Below are 14,011 nucleotides of genomic sequence, written 5' to 3' on the forward strand. Positions count from 1 at the left end.
ACATTTAACTTGTTTTTTAAGCCTTTGGTGCGGAACATTTTGCAGAATTTGACTGCAAATCCAGACCCCGTGGCTTCTGTCAAAATACTAAAGACTGAATTCTCTGCTTGCCTCCTTTCTGACATCATTAATGATAATAATCATCCCCCACAGCTGCTAATCCTCTTTGCAGAACGCTCTGCTGAGAGCTGAGCTGAGTCTCTTCTGCCCTGCATATTCTGCAGTCATCTGTATCCATTTGATATGACCATGGAAACGACCTGGTGGGACTTGAGGCTGATGGAGAGGGCCATGGAGATGGAAGGCAGCAGAGATGAGCACTCACTGGTCAGGGATGGCTGAACCAGCTCGTGGAGCTCCTTCAGTGTGGGGATGGCACAGCCACGTCCTGTTGGGAAGGGTGAAAGTTTGGCAAGAAAGTCTCTCACAGATTTGTGTGCTTGGCAGAAAGATTTTTGAATGTAGAGCCTGATGGAGGAATAGAGATGGAAGCAAGTTTTGATATAGAAGAAAAGAGTTGCTGAGCCAGTCTCACTGGCTAACCAAGGAGGCAAAGGGTGTGTTAGTTAGAAGGGTTTTTATGACTTAGAGCAAAGGATAAACCCACCCCAAACAAGATGTTTTTACCAAGCAGGAAGAGAGCACAGGCAAACAAGGCAGCAAAGTTGCAAGTAGAAAAAAGGTCTCAGAATTTTCCACTGCAAGAAAACTGAGAAACATCTTCTAGCTTAAACTGTAATGTACTAACTTTTAGTGATTGGAGAATGGTAACATGAATATGGTAATGATGGTAATTATGATAGTCAATAGGTAATAGTTAAGGTATAGATTGGTTCTACTGCATTAAAATGCTCAGCAAAGAAAAGTCTATAATGCACTGTAACCAAAACCAAAGGGTGTCCAGGCCTGCCTGCAGCTGGAGCTGACAGCTGTGGGCACAGCTCTGTCACCCACAACCCTGGACTGCTGTAATGTATTGGATGGGATAAACTGCATTTTGGAGAGCCCCTGGAGTCCCACATCCCTCATTTCTGCCCTTACCATGTCCTGCTCCTCATGTGAGGAGAACCATGGCAGAAAACCCAGAGCAAGGGTTTCCCTGAGCCCCATCCCAAAGTTCCAGGTGTCCTAACTTGCTTTTATTCTTAACATGGGCAAAAATCGAGTCCGGCTGCCGTGTCAGGAACACACCCAAGCAAACAGAACCTGCAGGTGATTAGCCTGACCCCCTGCCTGAGAAACCCATTTATTTTTTACATCTATCTCCTCTTGATGTGCAGGTGTAAAGTCTCAGCTCATTTCATGCTCCCCTTTAAAATCACCTCTGAAGTGATGGGTCCCCTCAGACCAGCACTTGAAGTGGTGATTGCAGATCTCTGGGACAGCCTCTGCCACGGGCTCACATCCATCAAGCACCAGTTTTGGTGCAAATTCAGCCTCACAGGAGAGCAGCAGGACCTCAAATACTCCCTTGTTCAGTGGTAACAGGGAGCTTTTATTTAATGTTCGCCAATCTGTCTCCAAGAGCTTTAACAAGGTGGGCTACTGTTTCTCTCTCCCTTTGGAAAATCAAGAGCTGCAGCAGATACTAAATTATATCCTCAAGTTCACACATTTTAAGGGCTGCCCAGCACCACCAGGGAAATAATTCCCATTAAATATACCTCTGATGAAATTTTCAGTTCTGCGTGCCTGGAGTTTTCTATGGGAATGATATGATTTTTTGCAGATGTTCTTGAGTGGGGAAAAAAAATCAAGATGACCCAAGCTGCAGATTTCAGGCATGTTTATCCAACCTGTGAGATGTCTTGTGGAGCCCACAGCCCCACAGAGCAGGAGAGGAGAACCCAGGGTGTGTTTGATCCAAACTCTGATGCCAGTGGGGCTTTTCTTCTACCTGTGGGTGGATGTTGGACAGGCTGGAACCTTTTTGGCCATTCCAAATTCCCCCTGCCTTATGTGTATTTGTGTCACTTTCTCATCTTTGAAATGTGTCCCTTTTGTCTCCATTCCCCAAAAAGGCAAATGCTGAGATGCTGCAGTGGAAATGCTCTTCTGCCTGGTGGATGGGATGAAATTGTTAAAAGGATGGGACACATGGATTTTCCTGCTTGTATGAGGTCCCCTGCCTCCTGCAACAAGTCTGTGCTCTAAAAAAACGCAAATTTGTGCCCTGTCTCAAAGTTTTGCACTGCCCACTCACTCAATTTATGGTAATTGCTGAGGTGTCCACAGAGAAATAGCTCTTCCTTGTGGCCTGTGGAAGATTCCCAGTCTTAATCCTTTGGCACAGCCTTTCTCCATTTCTCCCTCCTGGTTTATCACAGCCTTGAGACAAGGTCTAAAAGGCTCTTTTTTAAATTTTTTTTTTGTTTGTTTTGTTTTCTTTATGAAATGCCTCGTGGTCCTTTTACCAGCACACTGTAAAACCTAACCATGAATAATTAAAACTACAGCTGTCAAAATAAACGGCTGAAGTCCATTTTGGCACTGCTGTGAGCTGTTATCCTAGCAGGCTTTGCGGGGGCAGTTGGATTTTTGTGTGCTGGCAGCCAGAGCCTGGCAGTGCCCTGTGATCAGCACTGAGCTCCCCAGTCATTAGTTCAAATTAGAGCAGCTCTGATGACAAGTGCATGGCAACTCCAAAGGCTGAGCAAGGTGCAGGCTGACCCTCCTTGGGAGCAGAGCAGAATGGTTCATTCTGTCCCCATTTCAGAGCAGAGGAAGGGCACAAAGCACTTGTGTAACTCTGTGTTCAGATGGGTTGGCAGCCAGGAAGGCTGGGGCCAGCAGTGAGCATGTGGCTTTGGTCAGAGAAGCAGAAATTTCAACAGGAGCCAACAAACTCCTGGCATCTGGACAGGGCTGGAGCCTCCACGTGTTCTGCAGACCACGGTCCCACTGTGCCCTTTCTTTGGGCTTCACTTCAGATCCACCTTGTCCTCACCTTCTCCTTCCAAAACAAAGCTAGAGAGGCATTTTTCCTGCAAGTTGATTTGGACAGATCCAGTGCAGCAGAGTTTGCAATGTGAGCATCCAGCTTAGAGACCACAGGGCAGGGTGGGGCAGAAGTTCCCACTTGGGTCTTGCTTAAAACTGTGTGGGAAGCTCTGGCTGCCAGGCTCCCACCAGCACAGCAGCAAGAACAAGCTCTTAAGATCTCCTGAACCTCTGGTTTCTCTCCCAGCCATCAGCCTCAGCCCCTGGCTTCAAACAGTGAAAATCCTGACCCAGGAGCTGCAGCCTTGCAGGAGATGAAAATAAGCTCTGGGTGAGAGTGGGATGTGAGCTCCAGGTAAAAGAATAAGGGAAAGGGTGCTGTGAGCTTCAACTACTTTTTTCACTTTTTTTACTTTTTTTTTTTAATTTTTTTTTTTCCCACAGGGCATGCTATCTGTGGGGGTTTTGGAAGTCACAGCTCTTGAACCTGAGATTATTTGGGATGCTCAGCTTTCATTAATGCAACGAAAGCTGTGAGTTTATAGCCTTCAGGGTTACAGGGGGAAAACCTGAAAAGAGACCCTGAGAACCAGAAAAAAAAACCACAGTAAAATGAAAAATAGATGGCATACAGGAAGATTCCCACAGATATTACTCCAAAAGCATTCCCTTGCTGCCTGATCTGTGTTGGGTCACTCAAACCAAGCCACCCCAACCCTGTAATGCCCAAAATGCCATGTGCCAGCACTTGGCCAAAGTACAGAGCAGCTGCTATCACTGGACTCCAAGCTGCATTTTTAAATGCCTGGATTTGGCTGTGGAGATGACAGCACCCTCCTCCATGCCTCTGTTTTCCCTCTCTGTGGAGTGAGGATAACAGCATTGGCTCATTGTCACAAGTCACACTGAGCCCTTCCTCTGAGGTGGGAGAGGATATTTCTCAAAGGCCCTCAGGCATTTTGGAAGCTTAAGTCCCAGTGAAAATCAGTTTGCAATTAGCCTTAGATGATTCTTGAACTTATTATTTCTCTGCTGGGGGGTGAGGTCTCATCCCTTACACGGAGTTGCTGCTTTCACTCCAGAACAGGAGCTGTTCTTGCAAAGGTTTTGCCCAGATCCTGCCCAGCTGCTAAACAAGCCCAACAAGGCCTTCTCCAGGTCCTGGGCACCTGAGGCTGGACACCTCATGGCTCCAGGGCCCTCCTGGGAGTGCCCTCTGAGCGCTGCTGATGCAGCTGCCTGCTCAGCCAGGAGCTTTCCAATCACTGCTGCTCTTGGGTTTCTCTCCCCTCGTGGATCTGGCTGAGCCCTTTGAGTGGCTTTTAAATGCCACCTCCCCTGGGACTTGTTAAAGTGCTTTATCAGTGCCCATCTTCCTCTGCAGAGATGACCTTTAACTCATCCCTGCTGTTGCTACCTGACTCAGATCACCTTGGAAGAAAGGTTGCCATGGCGATTTCATATTCAGCTCAGCCAAAAAACCCCAGCTTCTGTATCTTATTAAATGCTGCCTTTTGAGGGCCCTGCACATGGAGAGCCAATGCCACGGGTTGTCTGAATTCACTACAGCCAGGACTTTGGTCACCAGGAATTTCCCTGCCAGCCAGCCAGGCTGCTCCTTACCCCTTTGCCAAGCCAAATGGATTGTTTTGGGGTTTTTTTGGTTTTGGGTTGTTTTTTTTTTTTTTTTTTTTTTTTTTTTCATGTCAGGTTATAAGCTGGGGGTTTGAAGCCATTAGTATTACTATGAAAACACTCCTCTGCAAAATGTCAGTCTGCCTTTTCAAGGGGATTTTTCACTGCTCTAATCTAAACCACTCTGTCAAATGTCAGGAATGGGTGTTTAATGAGGATCAGTTGGAAGAATTAATTGGATGGGTATTCAATGGGCTTCCTTTTTTTTTTTTTCAGTTGTTGTTTCCTCCTTGGGACGCTGTTTTCACAGAGATCCTCGTTAAATCTTAGAAGCAAATCTCCATTTAAACTAGAAACTCAGGGAACTGTGGTCCTTGGGGGCTGCTGGGAGCCATGGCTGTTGGGCACTTTCATTGAATTCTGGAAGGCAGAGAGAAAACCCATCCAGAATGCTTGTGTGGGAGCAGCAAGGACCAGCTGGGGGCACAGGCAGGTCTCTTCTTGCAAAAAACCAAAGTAACATACACAGAGAAAACTGTCTGAAGGCATCAGGGTCATGGAAGAGATGGAGAAGGAGCCCAGGAGTGCTGTGGGGGCTGGCCCAGGGTCCCTTTCTCCACTGAAAATGTGAGCACAGAGACAGGAGGAAGGGGGCCAGCTCACAGGCATATCCAGCTGTATTCATCTCCATCTGGATGGGCACCCCAGCAGTAGGCAGCCAGCCCCTGATCCTATCCAAGGCCATGGACAAACCCAAAGCCTCACAATCCTCAAAACCAGCCAGAGATGATGCCTGCATGGCCTGCAGCTCCCTCTCTGGGCCTCATTAACTCCCTTCCATCCTGTTCCAGTGTTTCCCTGCTGTCACCTCTGTCAGAGGCAACAGGTGCTGCACAAAATGATTTTAGTGTGCCTGTCACCAAGCACAAAATGCATCATGCTCTGCAATCTCAGGAATTACAGCTGAAACTCCTCAGAGCCATCCAAAGATCATCCCAGCCCAAATCCAACATCCTCCTCATCCCACCTCCTGGCATGTGAGCCTGCTCCCAATGCTCTGGCATGTGCCATGTTTCTGGCAGACTGACGTACCTGATGGGGGCACAGCCAGCTGGCAGAGCCCCACAGCAGCATGACAGCCCCCCTGCACTTCCCTGCCTGTGCAGCACGTGCTTCCTGACAGCAAAACCTTTCCCAGAGGATTTATCTCTCCGTGTGAACTCAGTGTCCTGAACTCCTTTACGCCAACAATCGTTCTTTGATTTTCTTTCCCCTCCTACAAAACAATTTATAACAGCTGATTGTTAAAACATCCTGGTTTCTGCTTGTCGTGCTTTTATTGCCTTTTTAATTAAAACCTTGGGAAGGCCATAAAAGACACATCACAGATGTGAGTGTTTCCATGCCCTGTTTCACATTAAACACCCAAAAATACCCACACACCCCTCCCTGTCCCCTTTGGCCTGTGGCACATTCAGGGGTCCACGTTTTTAACAGGCCCTGTGGCTTGGAACTGGCTCCTGCTCCAACACACATGCAACACCTTCCCTCCATCCCTAATTGCCTTTCATCTAACGCATGCAATTACCAAAATTGCTTCTTCCAAAAATAAACCACAGAATGTTCAGAGCTGCCTGGCTTCTCGGATGGGTTTCAGCCAAGAAATTTGTGCCCTCCTGGTCCCTCCTGGGAAGCCCAGGAGGAGGCTGGCATGCTTGTAAATCTGCCCCTTCCATAAAATCCCCAAAAAGGAGCCGTGAAAGCCGTGCTGGAGGCAGGTGAGACGCACAGGTTACAAATCACAGCTCCTGCCCGGTCATTTCCAGCCATTTGTTATGGTGTCTTAAGTCAGCAACCTCAACAACTCCTCTGGTCTCCAGCCAGGAATAAAAGTGCTGAAGGAAATCAGGCCATGGTAATTTCCCCAAACCCCAGAGCTAACATGCATGGCAATTAATTAATTTAGTAGAGAGAGGGTTTTTTTTTTCTGCAATGAGCTCTCCCAGGGGCTGCCACAATAGCCCATCTCCTTGGCGGTCATCCCATGGCTTTAATCATGTGTCCCACACAGCTCTGCAGGAAAATTCAGCAGAAATGTTTCCAGCATGGTGCCTGAAATTCAGCCTCTGAGGCCCATCTTTCAAAGCAGAAATGTGACCTGAAGAAGGATGAAGCTGTGGTGCTGCTGGGCTGCAGTGCCTCCTGATTTCAGCGAGGTCAGGACCAGTCCCACCACACACTGGCTTCTCAGTGCAAGAAACAGCACAGCATGCTAAGACTTGGAGTCTTTTGGGGCTAATTATTTGTTTTAAAAGAAAAGAAAACATCCAAGTCTGGAGCTTGTGGTTAATAAAGAGCTTGTAGGAGCAAAGTTCATTTTCCCTAGAGTTGTTTTAGTCGTGGAAGAACTTCAAGAGTTCTTTCTCCAGCTTCCTTGAATTTGTCATTGAAAGTTGCCTGAATTATGCCTGCAAACATCTTTAAATCTGATCACAGATGGAGCATAAATGCCATGTTATTGAAGGTGAAGGACACAGCTTACTTTCTGGGGAATAATACACAGGAGGAAGCTGATACAGAGTTACTAGGATGATTCTTGTTTTGTTTTCTTTTAGCCATGTTTCCTTCAAAGCTTCCATCTGCAGCACAATACTCACCCACCCCCGTAACTAATTCATTATTTTACAGCAAGTAAAATCAAACAGGAGACAAATGATTGTTGTTTAGTGCCATCAGTTTCAATGGCTTTGCACAATATTTGAGTCATTGGCTCTCGCCTTGCTTTGGAGGAATCCCAAATCTGGATGAATCTACGCGCATTACAAACCATCCATGGGGCCAGACCAGGCCTGCCTGACAGATGGAGGTCCATATGCTTTGGCTCTGCACCCATATGGAACACTAATATGCAGTCCAGGAATGGAGCATGGCTCTTCTCCTCTTCCCAGCAATCTCCAGCCCAAAGTTGTTCCAGGCACAAGCCGAGTTGAGCAAGTTCATCTGGAAGAGTTGCAGCAGGACACCACAGGACTGACGGTCCAAGCACAACATTTTCCTTGCTCTGTGCTTCCTCCACAGCCTAAATTGCAACACTTTCTAGAGAGTGGCACGTGAGGCTTTCCAGAGCGCTGGTTAAAAAGCTCATTATGCTGCTCTAATGTGCTTTAACCTCTGCTGCCTGGGCTGTGGGAGAATACTGAGTGCTCCTCCCAGCCCTCCACTCTGGAGCGGCTTCTCCAGGCAACCAAGCCAGCAAATGGCTGAGGATATTTCACAGTGCCTCGGAGGCTTTGTTTGCTGGAGGCACAGGATTAGTGTCAGATGGCCTGCCACCATCTCAGCACAGGGGGACTTAACTTTTATTGCTGGCAGTGCTCCTCCAGCAGAGCCATGGGTTTGTTCTGGCCGGGCACTCTGAGAGGGGACAACGGTCCCAGCTGCTTTTTGGCATTCAAGGAAAGTGTTTTTTCCTAATCCATGCTCAAACTGTGCTTTTCTCCTGGATACAATCAACAGATACTGCTCAATTCTATTTTTGAGCACGAGAGCAGTAAATTCAGTGCCTGCCCTGTGCAGCCTTCAGCCTGGAGAGTTTGGTATTCTCCTTTAGGATGGCATCTCCCAGACCATCCCTGGGGTGTGTTCCTCCTCTCTTCAGGGCTTGAGGATGGCTGAAGGTTCCTTCATTAACCAAACAGGAGATATTTCCATCCATGTTGTTGCTTCACATCTGCTCTCAGCTCATGCACGAGGTCTTGAGGGCATCTGGAGGGTCAGTGAGCGCTGACCTTGGTTTTTGTAGGGGCAAGGGTGGATTTGCTTGGGGATGATGTTAAGCAGCAAAATGCACCTGCCTGCAGCTGGGCTGTGAAGGGAACCAGCCTGTGACAGCTTTGCTCATGCACTGGGTAGGTTTGATGAGCAGGAGTTCCTCAAACAGGAGTTATTCCAGCTGGAAAAGGAGTTTAACTGCTGAATGCCTTGATGTTGCCAATACAGGGAGACAAGTCCATCCTCTTGGGTGGGTGATGGTTTTTTTGGTTATCATTCAGGCCCCTGTCCAAGGCCTTCCTCAGTAATTTCCTTTCCTTCCTCAGTAATTTCCTTTTCCTTCCTCAGTGATTTCCTTGCTTCATGGGTGATGTGCAGCCATCTGGGGGGCACAGGTAAGACATGGAGTCCTTTCCCTGCTGCTGGTGGTGTCCACAGTGAGAAGATGACCCAGTGCAGAACCTGGACATGAGCACTCCTGGAGCTGCAGACAAGATTTGCCAGCTCAGAGGTGCTCAGTTGTTTTCACAGAGAAAAATAAGATTAAGTAGTAGTGAAGAAGAGGAAGGCTAGAAAGCATTTGATGTGGTTAAAAGGTGAACCCCAAAATGAAATTCTGTTGTCTGGTGCTGAGAGTTATCGAGTAACACACAGAAATGAAAATATATGCTAATGAACCATTCATAAACATGAGAAACCTAAAAATTAAAGCAACCAAAAGACCAAAAGAGCTGAAAATGTATGGTTTGACAAAGCATTACATTGGAGACCATGGTTATGTGCCTGGTTTTACCTCCTGACATTGGGGGACACTCTGGAGGAAACCAAACCACTTTCCTGCTGTCCCCTGTGGGTCTCTCAAAGCTTTAAGCTTTAATCTCCATAGTTTCAAGCCTCTCTAGCATGAAATTGGATTGTTTAAATTTTGAAAAGGAGTGGTGTATAAAAAAAAAATACAAACCCAATATCTATGTTATGATTTGTAGATGGCGCCAGCTTTTTGAGACTATTTTGCACAAAATTAAAAATGAATTTGTTTTGGGATCAACATAAATAGTTTGTATCGTTTGAGACTGTCTGAAGTGCTCAGTGTTATTCCCAAGAAGTATCCAAAATGCAGTGTAAAAATGAGAACATCTTTCATTACACCTTGAATACAAAATATTGTGTCTCAAAAAAAAAAAAAAAAAAAAAAAAAAAAAAAAAATCATTTTTTTTCATAGGACTAAAGAAACCCCTCAGGCACCTTGAAAAGAAATTAAAAGGTAATTTGAATCACAGTGACTATTTGCACTTCACTGCCTGGGAGTGAAGCAGAGGGTTGGTTATTGACCTGCAGCAAGCCCTGGCTGGAGCAGAGTTTGGGGGAAGGGGACAGACTCCATCCCTGTGCTGTGGGGCTGGGAGGGGCTGGGCAGAGTGGGAAGCAGCCAGGGGATGCTGTGCTGCAGTTCAGAGGAGCTGCTGCCACCCAGATCACCCCAGTCAGCTCTAAAGAAGGCAGTGCAGGTATTAATGATAAAGGATGGTGGCAGTGGAGCCTGCAGGCTCTGCAGCCTGACCAGAGGAGATGTGCTTGGTGTCAGGGCAGATATGGCATGATCTCCCCCAGGAGAGCAAGAGCCATGCCACTAGATAGATGTTTATATATATATATAGATGCCAAGGCTGTGGCAGACTCCAAGGGTGGGATGCAACCCAACAAAACACGGATAAAATGAAGGCATCTGGGCTTCTCCCTGTGGTGTGGGGAGCAGGGAACACACAGCCCTTACCCCCAAGCTGTTGGACCTGGAAGATGCCCCAGGGGCACAGGGTGAGGAGAACACTTGGCCAGCAGCACCTTTTAGAGCATTGCCCCAAAAAGCCCCAGACTCTGGGCTTAGCCAGTTAGAGAGTCAAGTTTTCCTCTGTTTTTCAAGTTTAGGTCACTTCTTACCATCCAGGGGCCTTTTGGCACAAACCCATGGGAGGGAGCTCCCCAAACCAGAGCCGCCAGCAGCACCAGTTTGGAGCAGCCCCAGGGCTGGAGGCAGTGCTGGGATGGAGGAGGGAAGAGCAAGGGGAGCTGCTGCTGCCTTCCAGGGCACTCAGCCACAGCCATGGTGCAACACTGTGCACCTGCATCTCTGCCTAAGGAGCATCAATGCTCTCCTCTGTTTCACTCCCGATGACACAAGAGCCTTAATTGGGCATGAAGAAATGCATCAAGCAGCAGCTGGGTGCAGCTGCTGGGACCCCACAGCATCTGGCAGCTGCTGTGCTGCCCCAAAACAGCCCCAAAATCATCCACCCACACCCCAAGCACTGCTGCAGGAGGTGAATCTGGATCTCTGCTCCTGCTGCTCATGAACAGCACAGGGGCTTTGTGACACTCTGGGGCTCGGTGGAGCCAGGTCCCACCTATTTGCTGGAAACTGAGATGATAAATTGTGTTTTCAACCTGAGGAGAAGCTCAGAGAACCATACCAGAGGGCTTGACACAAAACAGTAAAGCAAGGGGAAATTGTTAGTTGTTTTTTGTGCATATAAACAGAGCAGAGACCAGCCTGCATGGCAGCAAGGTGAAATGGGAGCTCAGCCAGGGATTTCAATAGCTGCAGGGTCTTGCTCATGGTTTAATACATTTTTACAACGGGGGTGGAACAGGACCCATTCTGGGAATAGAAACATCACCAGCAATTTCATCCCCCTGAATAATTTGCTTATAACTTGCCTGTGCTTTGATGCAGCAGCTGCTTCAAGAGCAGCAGAAAGAAAAATCCCTTCTCCCATCCCCGTTTCACCCCCCGGCACACCCTTTTTGTGCTGCTGTAGCTTCAGCTCAAAAACCCCTGTAGGCACAGCAAGAACATCCTGATGGCTCTGGATGTCTCCCTGGCACAGCCCTGACACCCACCCCACGTGGGCAAACAAGCCCAGCCTTCCCCTCTCCTGCACCAGCCAAAGGGGTTCCAGGCTCTCCTGGAATTGATCCCATGGCACTCCATGGTCCTGGCTCCCCTCTCGCCCTTCAGTGAAAATACAGAGTAAAAATGAAACCCCTGCACATTGATTTCATTTCCTCTACTTTTATTTAAAAAGAAGGTTTGCTAACAGCAATCAGTAGCATGGCCCAGGCCCCTCAATACAACAGTTGGCTTTAGCAGTCCCTGCAGCTCCAGCCCTGCCCTGTCCCTCCCCCTGTGCTGGGGACAAACCTGGGAATTATCTGGCTTTAAAAACCACTCCTGAATCGTGGGAAGCTCCCTGGCATTGCAGATTACTTCCATCCTGCAGTTTTACTCTCTGTCTCCTTCTGTCTCAGCTTAAGCTGAGGTTCACAGCCAGGTTTAGCTTTATTGTGAAACTAAAGTCACGTAAAAATAATATGCAGGGAAAAAAAAAAAAAAGGCACCAGGTTTAAAAAAATAAAAAAAAAAGACATGAAAGAAACGATTTTCTGGTGCTGGAAAGAAACATCCCCTCAGTGGCAGATTAGCCCACATTTATCCACTATAATGTTGCTTATACCTTAATCTTAGCCATCTTCATCTGACACTAATTAGCAGGCTGGAGGCTCCTATGGGTACAGTAGCTTTTACAGCCCAAAACATGAAAGTGAGCTCTTCTTTTTACCACTCAAAGCACTCAGCTTTTAAAGAGACAATGTCAAGTATTTCAGCCCCAAACTGTGCACTTTTTAACTTAAAAAACACAGCAGCAGGAGGAGGCCCAAAGGTGATGATACCCAGCCATGGCAGCAGTGGAGTGCATGCCTGAGGTCTGCCTGTGCAGTGTTATTTACTCTGCCACAAATTAAACCCAAACAGCCCTTGCTGAACCCTGGACTCACCTGCATTCTGGCACTGAGTGCTAATTAGGAAACAAACAGAATAGGCTACAGAGGCAGAAAATGAAACAGAATCATCAGATCAATCTAGTTGCTTCCTTCAAAACCCCCAAAAATCAGAGAAAAAGCAAATGTGGTAATAAAAATTCTTTATATTTTGGCTTCTGTCTGGGAGGAAAAAAACCCAAAAAGATTATTTCTATGATGTTCATCACTAGGCAAGCATCCCATCCAGATCCATCTGACATCCTATTTAACTGTTGGGAGTGAGAGATAATTAGGGCTTGAAAGGACTGACAGAGTGGGACTCCAGGAATTCAGCACTGTGTGCTGGCTCTTTGGGGAGAAACTGAAAATAAATTATTTAGACTTGAAAAAGTCCCTTGAAGTCCTGTGGTCTTTCTGCTTGGCTGGGTCTAGGCCTATCATCCATATTTTGGCAGTTTTTGGAGGAGGAAGGAAGGCAGGCTGCTTAGAGGGAACAGTTGGGAATTTGAGGAATTAGAGCTGGATATACTTATGGTTTTCACAAGCCCTGACAGATGCTGGGTGTCCTTGTGACACGGTGAGACTACTCCATACTAATGGTGCTGCTCTGTGGCAGCAAAGCTCCTTCCTGTGACATTCCAGCATCTCTGCTCCTCAGAAAAGAGAAATATTCAACATTCAGCAGAAACATTCGGCATCCTCCTCACCATCCCCCTGCCCAGCGCCTCTCTGGAGCCCCTCACATGTGTGAGTGTTGCTGGGATCAGCTCAGCTCTGCTCCCTGCCACCTCCTGCAGCCCCAGAGGCTTCCCCCGCTCCCAAGGCTGTGCCCACCCCGCGTTTGGATGGATCTGGGCACTGGTCCCTGCGGAGCAGGACCCGGCTCCCGCTCGGAGCCACGGGACCCTGGGCTGTGAGAGCCACCAACAAACCTTCCCTGCCCACCCCCTCCCTGCCCCTTCCCCTTCCCCTCCCCGCCACGAGCACGGGGCCAAGGGTGCACCTCGCTGCCCTTGGCCAAACAAACTAACTACCAACCTGGCACCAGTCACGACAAACGGCTCACGGTCACCATCCCCAACACACCCGCAGAACCAAGGCCACCTCCACACCTCTCCCGTGGAAGGCAAACACCCTTCGAGTCCAGCAAGCCCCACAGCAAAGGGGGTCTTGCCCAGGCCAGTCCTGTGAGACGCCCCTGCATCTCTCCTGCCCTTCCCTTGGTGAACACCAAACAGTTATAACACTCAGGTCAATATATATAGGTACCACGTAGATATATTTGTGTCGCTGTGCTGCGCCTTAACGGAGACCAACCCCAGCAGGCACCGCTCGTCCTTTCTGCCCCCTCCCTCCTCCTGTGGCTGTGCAGGAACGTGCCTGGGGACCAGCCTACGTGGCCCCATCACACTCCCCCACAGTCAGCTTCAAGGCTCCTTGCTGGTGCAGCGTCTTTAAGGCTTTGAACTCCAGGGGCATGGTGTGCGGGCTGGCCTGCGAGGTGTAGCCGTACTTGAGGCTGTCGTAGTAGTGGTACTTGACTGGGTTCTGGTTCTGGTCCAGGGGGAAGGGCCAGAAGCCATAGAGATAGATCTGGTTGCAGAAGCGGGTGGCCAGGGTGTACATGAGCAGGCCGGTGGTGGGGCGCTTGATGTGCACCTTGTTGGTCAGCCAGTACCTGCAAAGGGACATGGAGCCTGTTATTCACACAGCACCTTTTCCCTCTCCAGCCCCTCACTGAGATGTATTGGTGATGCAAAGTGAGAGGATTCTGACCTTGTTGGTCAGCCAGTACCTGCAAAGGGACATGGAGCCTGTTATTCACACAGCACACCCTGCTCTGCA

At 48.3% G+C, this 14,011-nt stretch overlaps 1 protein-coding gene across 1 annotated transcript in view; it reads right to left on the minus strand.

Annotated features, from left to right (window-relative positions):
- Positions 1-11,401: 11,401 nt before the first annotated feature.
- ST8SIA2 (ST8 alpha-N-acetyl-neuraminide alpha-2,8-sialyltransferase 2) overlaps positions 11,402-14,011 on the minus strand; it is a 32,807-nt gene continuing 30,197 nt past the window's right edge. The window contains exon 6 of the mRNA XM_071441282.1: positions 11,402-13,844. Coding sequence (XP_071297383.1) covers positions 13,559-13,844 — 286 coding nt within the window. The 3' untranslated portion in view covers positions 11,402-13,558. The remainder of the gene's footprint in view (positions 13,845-14,011) is intronic.

The sequence above is a fragment of the Agelaius tricolor genome, unplaced genomic scaffold (genome assembly GCF_023055355.1).
Source record: "Agelaius tricolor isolate 1412-34295 unplaced genomic scaffold, bAgeTri1.0.p SCAF_16, whole genome shotgun sequence".
Taxonomy (NCBI): Eukaryota; Metazoa; Chordata; class Aves; order Passeriformes; family Icteridae; genus Agelaius; species Agelaius tricolor.